This window comes from Bubalus kerabau, chromosome 7, assembly GCF_029407905.1.
Source record: "Bubalus kerabau isolate K-KA32 ecotype Philippines breed swamp buffalo chromosome 7, PCC_UOA_SB_1v2, whole genome shotgun sequence".
Lineage (NCBI taxonomy): Eukaryota > Metazoa > Chordata > Mammalia > Artiodactyla > Bovidae > Bubalus > Bubalus kerabau.
The window spans coordinates 59,714,297-59,726,688 of NC_073630.1; the positions used below are offsets into that span (position 1 = coordinate 59,714,297).

Genomic DNA, 12,392 nt, shown 5'->3' on the forward strand with positions numbered 1-12,392 from the left:
ACCCAGTGCACTCACCATCTTCCAGGTTGATTCTTTATTCCCACTTCTGACCTCTCTTCTTTCTGCTTCATCTTTAATTAGGCGGCCATTGGATGGATATATTTTTTCTAGTAAAATAACTTTTCAAGTTTTCTAATAAACTTTTTACTTTCTAATAAGATGCTGAAATTTAAATTCTAGTGTCATATTATTTATCCAGGCTCCTAATATATTAGTTGACTTAATTTTTGAGAGTGATCTTGGTAAATTAATACTACAACTTGTTTTAAAAAGAAATGGTTACATTGTTAAGTTAAAAACTGTCCTTATCTTGATTTCAAATTGGATTATCCCCCTCAGCATCATATAGACACTGGAAGGCTGTACAATAGTGCTTAAAATAGAGCCTGGTACAAAATACTGCCTGTAATTTTTATACATTGTCATCATTTTATTATTGCTTTTATCTGAATATTATTGATTTGGAGAAAACAGGGAAAGCAAGTAAAACCAAAATATAAGCATATGATAAACATAGTTGTTTTCCAATGGTTCCTTTTGTATGGCAGCTATGCAAAGAGGTTCAAGAAAAATAACTTGGTTTTATATTTATCCTGTATTTCTCCTACTCTCATCTTGACACATTCTCTATTATTGCCTTTCATAAAAATGCTTTCAACATAACTAGTTGATAATACATGTAGATAAAAAGAGTCTTCCCTGGTGGCTCAGCAGTAAAGAATCGCCTGTCAATGCAGGAGACACAGGCTTGATCCCTGGCTTAGGAAGATACCCTGGAGAAGGAAACAGTAACCCACTCCAGTATTCTTGCTGGGCAACCCCAGGGACAGAGAAGCCTGGCAGGCTATGGTTTGTGGGGATGCAAAGTTGGATACAACTGAGCACACATGCACATAGATAAAAACTTTATTCTCAAAAACTAAATGAGCAGTTTTGACCATTATTTTGGAATCCTGCTAGTTTTAAACTATTCCATAAACCTTCTGGTTCCCGTTGCCCAGGGTAAAGTTCAAGATGTCATAAGGTAACGAAACATTTAGTCTTCTGGCTTCCTTATCTTGCATTCATGAGGGAGTACACTGCATGTGGTTAGCACTAAATAAAAATTCAGACTGAATAACACTAATCCACATTTGGCACAATTAAAATCTATGTACCACCGGTCAAATCCTTTAGAGACTAAAACTGGTAGAAAAATATCTTGGGTACAGTAACATGATTTTTAAAACTTACATATATATATATATATATAATACACAGAATAAATTTCACTAGCAAGTTACTGTTTGCTAATTTAAGAACATAAGCTCTGTGAGCTCAAGCAACAAATCTGTATTTTTGACCATTTTTTATTGCCATGTAGGTAACAGGCAGCAGGCATTCCATAAATATTATTAGATGAAGCACAGGCTGGAATCAAGATTGCCGGGAGAAATATCAATAACCTCAGATATGCAGATAACATCACACACATGGCAGAAAGTGAAGAAGACTAAAGAGCCTCTTGATGAAAGTGAAAGAGGAGAGTGAAAAAGTTGGCTTAAAACTCAACATTCAGAAAACTAAGATCATGGCATCTAGTCCCATCACTTCATGGCAAATAGATGGGGAAACAGGGACAGACTATTTTTGGGGGGCTCCAAGGGTTTTTCCAGGAGTCATATATGGATGGAGAGTTGGACTATAAAGAAAGCTGAGCGCCAAAGAATTGATGCTGTTGAACTGTGGTGTTGGAGAAGACTCCTAAGAGTCCCTTGGACTGCAAGGAGATCCAACTAGTCCATCCTAAAGGAAATCAGTCCTGAATATTCATTGGAAGGACTGATACTGAAGCTGAAACTCCAATATTTTGGCCACCTGATGTGAAGAACTGACTCACTGGAAAAGACACTGATGCTGGGAAAGACTGAAGGCAGGAGGAGAAGGGGATGGCAGAGGATGAGATGTTTGGATGGTATCACCGACTCAATGGACATGAGTTTGAGTAAACTCCGGGAGTTGGTGATGGACAGGGAGACCTGTCGTGTTGCGATTCATGGGGTCGCAAAGAGTTGGACACAACTGAGCGACTGAACTGAAAAAGTGTATGTGTGCTAGTCTTTTAATGCCACAACACTATCTACTCTCTTACTATTATTTCTGAACATGTATGGAACGTATTCTGAGAGAACAGTAAAACTATCATCTGGTAGCAAAATTAGAACCTAAAATACTATTAATCATTTTAAGTCCAGAAATAAAGTAAAAACATAAAATCCTGATTATGTCTCTAAGTTAAAAGCACATTCTGACATACGTATCTAATCAGCAATACGTTTACTGTCTAAAGCGGTTGGCATCTTCCTGTGAAGTTCAAGAAAAGACAGGTTCAGATAATGGCTCAGTCATTATCCTTGTCACTGGCATGGAAGCTCACTGGAGGGAAGGCTAATTGAGCTTTGCTTTTATATTTATCATTACATATATATATATATATATATATATTTACAAATACTATCTTGCACTCTTGAAGAGTTAAACATTCTAATTATGGGATTTGAAAGCAAATGATAAGATATAAAGAGAAAACAATTTGTTCAGGAGACTATGCCATTGTAGTTGTGATCTGACTCTTGCTGCTCCTTCTCAGGCCCTTTAGCTAGACCATTCCTCCTCTAAAACTGAAGGCCCTGGGACTACCTCCTTGTCTCTTTTCTACCTACAGTCCTCCTCTAGGTGAATCTGATCTGTTCCTTGGCTAAATAAGTCAGTCAAAATGTATGCTGATGACTCTCAAATATTTATCTCTGGCTGTAACCTTTCCACTTAATTCCAGGCTTGTGTATCCACTTTGCTTTCAAACAGAAATCTCCAAGTAATCATTTCCAAAACCAAATTCTTGATCTACTGCCCTAATTGTACTAATACCCTACCTCTACTCTCCATGTATATTTTATCTCGAACATAGCACCATAATTCACGTAAAGGCTCAGGCCAAAAACTCTGGGACAATCTCTGACTGTCACAGTCAGTTAATTCATCAACAGATTCACTGACCTCTACCCACACAGTGCATCTTACCACTCAACACTATGTCATTAGGAAGTCACCTTTTGCCTGGCCTCTGCAGCAGCATCTTACCTGATGCTCAAACTTTCACTTGTGCCCTCCAAAAGCTATCCATCTAGAGTCAGAATAGCCATTTAAAAATATAAGTCAGATGATTGAATTTCCTGGCTCTCAAATCAAGGGGTTCTCACCATGCTTAGAATAAAATTCAAGTCTTTACATACCATGGCCTGTAAGGCTCTATAGTCTGGCCCAGGGATATCTCTGTAATCCTTTCTTCCCTCTCTCACTCATTGAAATTTCCCTAGCCACAGGCGCTTTCTTGCAGACCTTGAACATGCCAAATACAACTCACTCTTGGGGTCTTCAAAATATCCTTGCCCTTGTGCCTTGTACATTCTATTCAGACTGTTGCATATTTTTTCTTTGTTTTTCCTCCACTCTATACAGATCTCTGATCAGAGATATCTTCTCTTAGCACCCTACTGAAAACAGAATACCTACCACTCTACCAGGTACACTCTCTTTACCATATTTTTCTTCAAGCACTTAAAATTAAGGAACATAATACTATGCAAATTTTTGCCTGCTTATATTGTATATTGTTTCCCCCACAAATGTAGATGCTTCATGAAGGCAAAGACCATATCTGTTCTATTCACCACTAATATTCCCAGTACCTATAACAGTACCATAGAGTAGATGCTTAATATTTATTGAAAAACTGAACAAATTCAAGAAATCAGGTTTTAACTATACATGATTCAGGATATTATTTATACCTATCATATATCTATACTGATAATATATTTACAAATGTCAAAGTGCTTCCAAAGGAAACAAAGGAATCTAGGTCTGTAGAAAACTACAATAACTGATCCCACTGAGTTTCTCATAATATAAAAATAAGCAAGCTTCAGTGGTCTACTCTTTCTACTAAAGAGAATATATACATACACACACACAAGATTCAGACAATTTCCAACAGTTTATAAAATAATGAGTTCTTCTCCAAGAGGATAACCAGAATACCCAACTCTATAGATTCGTTGAGAAAAAGAACAAAAAGCAAAAATGCACTTACCTCCCTTTTTCTACCAAGAGCAAAACATCCAATTTTTCCCCATTTTGAATGACTGTGCTAATTGCTGGAGGGAAAGAAGTATGAACATATTATTTAAAAGCATTACACTAAATACCTTTATCAACTACTTACTCACTGTTTAGAAGTGAGTCATCATAATTGTATGTGAAATCTACTATTTCCATGTGCAGCAAAGAACTCTGTGCAGATATAAGGGGAGGGGAAAAAAAAAAACTTACTTAGTTCTTGTAGTCGTCTTAAGTGCATTCTATCCTCCTGACCTTCTTGCATTTGAAGGCAAAAACGCAAATTAGATTTATCCATAGCAAACCAGCCTTTTCTCCACTGATCCAGGGCGTGGCAGTCTTTGTAGTAGAGTTGACCAATCAAATCATAGTCAGCTTCTGTTAAGTTTTCAGCAACAAAGGGAACAAAATGCTGTTAAAACAAATACAAAAAAAGTAATAAAGACAGTGAAAACAGGAAATCCCTTACATAACTAAAGATATGAGGGAAAGGGGAAAGAAAAACCTATTTTTCTGTATTAAAGATTTAGGAGTAATCCAGATTTCAAAACAATTATTTAAACTTGCCATCAGTCTTAAAACTGAAAAGCTGTAAATATAATGCAATTTCAAATGGCAGCATCTTAACCCATTTTTCTTGATATATACGGAATTGAAACAGGACGACATTCTCTTTGTCAACTTGTGGAATCTTTTAAAACGTCAACCTTCAATGTCTATCTTCATTTGTATCTTTTATTGAATCCGTTCTTTTCCCGTTTGTGTACACTATGAATAAGAAATCTACCTATAAAAAGACATACACAGAAATGACTTTACAATATTGAAAAGATCTCCACCATCAAGGTATGGCCTTAATTTTACAAATGACTTCTCCAAAATCCTACATTAATTTCTTCTCTGCTTAAGGCTCCAGAAAGGTAACTCTTAAACTCATTTGACTACAACCTATGAAAACCTAATTAAGTATGAACATGCTTTCTGGAATTTAGCAAAAAATTTTCGTGAACCTCCAAAGGTAAAGAATATTCTCTGGATTTAGGTAATAAAACAATATTTAAACACCTTGGTGAGATGGAAAGAACAAATAAATGGATACCAAGGAGGAAAGGGGTGGTGGGAGGAATTAAAAGATGGAGATTGACAAATATATACTACTAATACTATATATAAAATAAGTAAGGAGAACATATTGTGTGGTGCACGGAGCTCTACTTAATGCACTGCTATGACCTGAATGGGAAGTCCAAAAGGGAGTGGATATATGTAAATGTATGGCTGATTCAATTTGCTGTATAGTAGAAACTAACACAACATTATAAAGCAACTATCTGTGTGCATATGTGCTAAGTCACTTTATTCGTGTCTGACTATTTGTGACCCCATGGACTGTAGCCCGCCAGGCTCCTCTGTCCATGGGATTCTCCAGGCAAGAATACTGGCGTAGGTTCTATGCCCTCCTCCAGGGGATATTCCCAAGCTAGGGATCGAACCCATAACTCTCATGTCTTCTGCATTGGCAGGTGGGTTCTTTACCACTGCACTGCATGCAAAGCCCAAAGCAACTATACTCCAATAAAAATTAACAAACAAATAAATACCTTGGCTATTGCTTCTGTCCATTTTCTTTGCACTTGAGATGTTTCAGCTCCAAATAAAAATGCACGTTCTGAGGGTAAATAAATCTCAAAAGTAAAGATGGGCCTACAGGACATAAGAATAAAAAGGTACTGATGGTTATGTGTGGATTTTATGAGAAAAAAATTACACAAAGATCAAGTCTTTAATTAAATTCCTTTTGAAACCTGAATAATAGTGTGAGATCTATCTACCACCTACTTATCATATTTTTGTTGCTGGTTTGTACTTTATTCAAATGAATTAAATGGAACACACTGGATCAGACACAAAGAATATTCTTTTGACTAACCACTCTATGTATGGCATGACTTTGCTGATGCCCTGATGTGGCAGGGGGCTCTCTTCTGTCTCCTCTTCCCTCTGAGATCACTCCTTCTTTATTCCAACCCCCTGTTCAAAGCAAACATTGGCCAAACAGTTCTCTAAATAGTTCTCTTCTCATCTTCACAAATTTTCCCTCCATCATCTCATCCTATGCCAAAATGTCATCTTGTTAGTATACATAAAAAGAGGGTAATAGCCAACATCTTGAATTTTTCCTTCATTGCTCATCCATAGCTCCAAGTATTCTTGGAACATGCTAAGTACATATGTTCAGATCAGTTCAGTCACTCAGTCATGTCCGACTCTTGGTGACCCCATGAACCACGGCACGCCATGCCTCCCTGTCCATCACCAACTCCCGGAGTTTACCCAAACTCATGTCCATTCAGTTAGTGATGCCATCCAACCATCTCATCCTCTGTCGTCCCCTTCTCCTCCTGCCCTCAATCTTTCCCAGCATCAGGGTCCTTTCAAATGAGTCCACTCTTCGCATCAGGTAGCCAATGTATTGGAGTTTCAGGTTCAACATCAATCCTTCCAATGAACACCCAGGACTGGTTTCCTTTAGGATGGACTGGCTAGATCTCCTTGCAGTCCAATGGACTCTCAAGAGTCTTCTCCAACACCACAGTTCAAAGGCATCAATTCTTTGGTGCTCAGCTTTCTTCACAGTCCAACTCTCACATCCATACATGACCACTGGAAAAAACCTAGCCTTGACTAGATGGACCTTTGTTGACAAAGTAATGTCTCTGCTTTTTAATACGCTGTCTAGGTTGGTCATAACTTTCCTTCAAGGAGTAAGCATCTTTTAATTTCATGGCTGCAGTCACCATCTGCAGTGATTTTGGAACCCCCAAAAATAAAGTCAGCCACTGTTTCCCCATCCATTTGCCCTGAAGTGATGGGACCGGATGCCATGATCTTAGTTTTCTGAATGTTGAGTTTTAAGCCAACTTTTTCACTCTCCTCTTTCACTTTCATCAAGAGGCTCTTTAGTTCTTCTTCACTTTCTGCCATAAGGGTGGTGTCATCTGCATATCTGAGGTTATCTGTATTTCTCCCAGCAATCTTGATTCCAGCTTGTGCTTCCTCCAGTCCATTGTTTCTCATGATGTACTCCACATATAGGTTAAATAAGCAGGGTGACAATATACAACCTTGATGTACTCCTTTTCCTATCTGGAATCAGTCTGTTGTTCCATGTCCAGTTCGAACTGTTGCTTCCTGACCTGCATACAGGTTTCTCGAGAGGCAGGTCAGGTGGTCTGGTATTCCCATCTCTTTCAGAATTTTCCACAGTTTATTGTGATCCACACAGTCAAAGACTTTGGCATAGACAATAAAGCAGAAATAGATGTTTTTCTGGATCTCTCTTGCTTTTTCAATGATCCAGCAGAGGTTGGCAATTGAATCTCTGGTTCCTCTGCATTTCTAAAACCAGCTTGAACATCTGGAAGTACATGGTTCACGTATTGCTGAAGCCTGGCTTGGAGAGTTTTGAGCATACTTTACTAGCGTGTGAGATGAGTGCAATTGTGCAGTAGTTTGAGCATTCTTTGGCATTGCATTTCTTTGGGATTGGAATGAAAACTGACCTTTTCCAGTCCTGTGGCCACTGCTGAGTTTTCCAAATTTGCTGGCATACTGAGCGCAGCACTTTCACAGATTCATCTTTCAGGATTTGAAATAGCTCAACTGGTATTCCATCACCTCCACTAGCTTTGTTCGTAGTGATGTCTTCTAAGGCCCACTTGACTTCACATTCCAGGATGTCTGGATCTAGGTGAGTGATCACACTATCGTGATTATCTGGGTCATAAGATCTTATTTGTACAGTTCTTCTGTGTATTCTTGCCACCTCTTCTTAATATCTTCTGCTTCTGTTAGGTCCACACCATTTCTGTCCTTTATTGAAGGACATCACCATCTTTGAACGAAATGTTCCCTTGGTATCTCTAATTTTCTTGAAGAGATCAATAGTCTTTCCCATTCTGTTGTTTTCCTCTATTTCTTTGCATTGATTGCTGAGGAAGGCTTTCTTATCTCTCCTTGCTATTCTTTGGAACTCTGCATTCAAATAGGTATCGCTTTCCTTTTCTCCTTTGCTTTTCGCTTCTCTTTTTTCACAGCTATTTGCAAGGCCTCCCCAGACAGCCATTTTGCTTTTTTGCATTTCTTTTTCTTAGGGATGGTCTTGATCCCTGTATCCTGTACAATGTCATGAACCTCCATCCATAGTTCATCAAGCACTCCATCAGATCTAGTGTCTTAAATCTATTTCTCACTTCCACTGTATAATCATAAGGGATTTGATTTAGGTCATACCTGAATGGTCTAGTGGTTTTCCCCACTTTCTTCAATTTAAGTCTGAATTTGGCAATATGAGTTCATGATCTGAGCCACAGTCAGCTCCTGGTCTTGTTTTTGCTGACTGTATAGAGCTTCTCCATCTTTGGCTGCAAAGAATATAATCAATCTGATTTCAGTGTTGACCATCTGGTGATGTTCTTGTGTAGAGTCTTCTCTTGTGTTGTTGGAAGAGGGTGTTTGACTATGATCAGTGCGTTCTCTTGGCAAAACTCTATTAGCCTTTGCCCTGCTTCCTTCTGTACTCCAAGTCCAAATTTGCCCGTTACTCTAGGTGTTTTCTTGACTTCCTACTTTTGCATTCCAGTCCCCTATAATGAAAACAACATCTTTTTGGGGTGTTAGTTCTAAAAGGTCTTGTAGGTCTTCATAGAACCGTTCAACTTCAGCTTCAGCATTACTGGTCAGGGCATAGACTTGGATTGCTGTCATTACCTAAAAACAAAAACTCAAAATACCCTATATTAAACTGATCGTCCTTCTTTCTCTTTCTCACCCCATATCTATTGCTATCTCCTTCTCATTCCAGTTTATAGGCATCACCATCTGCCTCATCAACAAGAACAAAACCTTGGAATCTTAATTTATCCTTCCCTTGACATCAGCATTTCATTCAGTCACACACTGAATGCTACCAGTTCAATCTTAAGAGTCTCAACTCACTGTTTTTAATTATTTGCTCCTCTAGTTACACTCTCAGTAATTATATTTTTTGCAACCCGATGGATTGCAGCACGCCAGGCCTCCATGTCCATCACCAACTCCTAGAGTTTACTCAAACTCATGTTCATTGAGTTGGTGATGCCATCTAACGATCTCATCCTCTGTTGTCCCCTTCTCCTGCCACCTTCAGTCTCTCCCAGCATCAGGGTCTGTTTTTTTTTATGGTAAGCCACATTAAACTGTTTAATCATTTATAATAAAAGCACTATTAAGATTAAAATAATAAATCAACAAATAACCAGTTTTTTCCTCAAAAAGTTATTTACTGGAAAACAATAGTCATTATGTGACAATAGTAAAATGTTTCAGTATTTCATATAATTTTATATAAATAACATAGCTTTACAAATCTCATCCCTAAAATACTATGTTCCTTTATCAGTTTTATAACTGATTTTTGCACATTTTAATATTTATATTTTTCAAAAATTACACTACAAAATGTGGTAAGAAACTTTCATACCAAAGATCTTAGAGGGTCAGTTTCCAAAAGTGCTCACAGAATCCTACTAAACTATTTGTGAGTCAACTATGTTAAATAATGTAAAATAATGTCTACTCTTGAAAACTTTTCTGAGACCATAAAAATGTCAAAATAGATTTAAGTAATTTAGTATTTCAATATGCTATTAAATATGCATAATTTATTTTACTGTGAACATTACCACTGTACTTTTTTGTCATCTATTTTAACCATGATACATTTAGTGAAAGCCTAAATTTTGTCATTAAATCACTATATTAAACGGTGAGCGAATCATAAAAATTATGGGACTACGTGTGCAAGAATGGAATGATGCAAACTTACTTAAAATTTGATGTGAAGATGTCAGCCTTTCATATTACCTAATGAAATATTTTAATTTTTCCACTTTTTAGTGAATTCCCTAAGGAACTTTTAGAAACTGAAAAATGAGTAGGCTTCAGGAAACCACCAAACTCTTCTGTAAGAAGCAACTGAAGAAGTGAAATGATGATAAAACACTTATTAGCTGGTATGATACATATCAGAAAATACTTTCAGCTCCTACTCATTTAATGATAGACCTACCCAGTATTTAAACAGAAGTCTTCTTTGTGCACAGCCAGGCAGATGACTTCATTGATATTAATGGTGCCATTAGGCGTGGTAGACTTATCATTTTCATAGTAACTCAAGAAGCCTCCTTCTAGAACACACCACTTTTTATTTGTCTCTAGGAATTTAAAACAAAACAAATAATAAATTGAGCTATACCATAAATCAAAATTTTAAATATATGGTCTTAAATAACTGGATTCAAATAAATGGATGTATTAGTTCCTATTTTGTATAAAGAGCATGATACTGCTGCATGGGATATAAAACTGTCATACTTAATGCTCTCAAAAAATGTACAACCTAGTAGAAAGGGATGAACAAGACAAAAATAACTATGACTCTGATGACCAGAGAAACAGGCAAATTGATAAAGAGACCACTGCAAAACAAGGCTGAAATGGTCAAGACTGGTGTCTATACAGAGTATTAGGAAGGGAAAATGCAGGGGGAAAAGCATCTGTGGCTGATGTTAGGTAGGTATGCAAAAAACACATGTCCTTAATGTCCTGTCTAGTAGCAGTGTAGTAGCTCAGCTGTGTTGGACTCTGCGACCCCATGGACTACAGCCTGCCAGGCACCTCTGTTCAAGGGATTCCCCAGGCAAGAACACTGGAGTGAGTAAGCCATTCCCTTCTCCAGGGGATCTTCCCTCCACAGGGACTGAACCCAGGTCTCCAGCATTGCAGGCAGATTCTTTACCAACTGAGCCACAAGGGAAGCCCTAATGCCCTGTTTAGAGGATTTGAAACTTATCTTTTAAGAGTTCAGCACACTATGGCCTGCAGGCAAAATCCAGATCAACAAATCCAGATCAAATGTTTTGTAAACAAAAAGTTCTACTGTGCAAGGGCCACACCCATTCATTTGTGGATAGCCTGAGGCTGCTTTCTTGCAACAAGGGCAGAGACCATCTGACCTGCAGAGCTTGAAACATTTACTATCTGGCCCTTTTAAGAAAAGTTTGCTAAATTTTGCTTTTAGAGTTGATGGTAAGCCACTGAAATGGTTTCATCGGAAGGAAATTGCAGGTTTAAATTCTACACACTTACTTTCAGTGAAACATAGATGTGAGAAGGTGAGGCTGAAGGCAGAAGACCAGTTGGGACACTCTCAAAAGTGAAAGATGAAGACCATCCAAGGCAGGTAGTACTACTCTGATAGTAAGGATAATGGGTGGGTAAAAGGGATGATAGAAAAGGATGGGGACCATAGAGACAAGGAGGAGGGGAGAGAGAAATGCATACATGCACTTGTGTATTCTAAAGGGATAAAACATTTATTGATGGGACATAGGGAGTAAGAGAGAGCTTATTAATGGTTATTAATCATTTTTAGCTTTGATTACAAGGTAGGCAGAAATGCCTATTTTTACCTAAAAGAAAATAAAGTAGAAACAGTTTTAGTGCATGTAATCTGAATTTCCTTGGATATGCACTAAATGAAAGATATCTCCTAGAAATTCAAGTAGGAATACCTATTAGGAAGATTACCCTGTGGATTTGAATCTTTGGGGCAAGGAACAGCCTCAATAACCAGAAAGTCTTTACAGTACAGGCCATAGTTGAAAATGCACAGCAACCGAGGATAACATCTTAGGGAACTTAGGGAACAATGGATATAGAAGGGTTCACAAAGGCAGTGAAACAAATGAGAAGAGACGGTGTATAAACAGAAAAGGGGGGAGCATTTCAGAAAGGAATAATTACCAACATTAAATACAGAAAGAGTTTCAATAAAATAAGGGCCGAAAATATCGGCTGGTCTTCCAAAAAGGAGGTGACTGCCTGTTCTTTAACTGAGAATTCTGTCTCTCTCATCCTCATCTGAGGTGGGCCCTTCACAGATCAGACCCATTCTGAAAGGGAAGCTACCCTCAGACTGAAGTGGTAAGGAAAAACTTCACATGAATTATGGCTTTTGAAATAGCCATTTATATGGAAAAGGTGTGTTTCTAAAGTAGCAAAAAATGCACACTGAGCTACCAATCATTCCATAATTCTGAGAAAGAACTGTGTGAGGAAAGTCATGGGAAGGGGAAACTGTCAAAAACCTATTTGGCCAAAGAAAGAGATCACATATGAAATTAGGACTTAGG

At 37.8% G+C, this 12,392-nt stretch overlaps 1 protein-coding gene across 20 annotated transcripts in view; it reads right to left on the reverse strand.

Annotated features, from left to right (window-relative positions):
* Positions 1–12,392, reverse strand: part of ARAP2 (ArfGAP with RhoGAP domain, ankyrin repeat and PH domain 2) — a 573,065-nt gene that overhangs the window by 85,936 nt on the left and 474,737 nt on the right. For all 20 annotated transcript variants that reach the window (XM_055588221.1, XM_055588229.1, XM_055588224.1 and 17 more), the window contains 4 exons: positions 10,268–10,412; positions 5,760–5,862; positions 4,372–4,570; positions 4,133–4,196 (listed from right to left, as the gene is read on the reverse strand). In XM_055588221.1, coding sequence (XP_055444196.1) covers positions 4,133–4,196; positions 4,372–4,570; positions 5,760–5,862; positions 10,268–10,412 — 511 coding nt within the window. The remainder of the gene's footprint in view (positions 1–4,132; positions 4,197–4,371; positions 4,571–5,759; positions 5,863–10,267; positions 10,413–12,392) is intronic.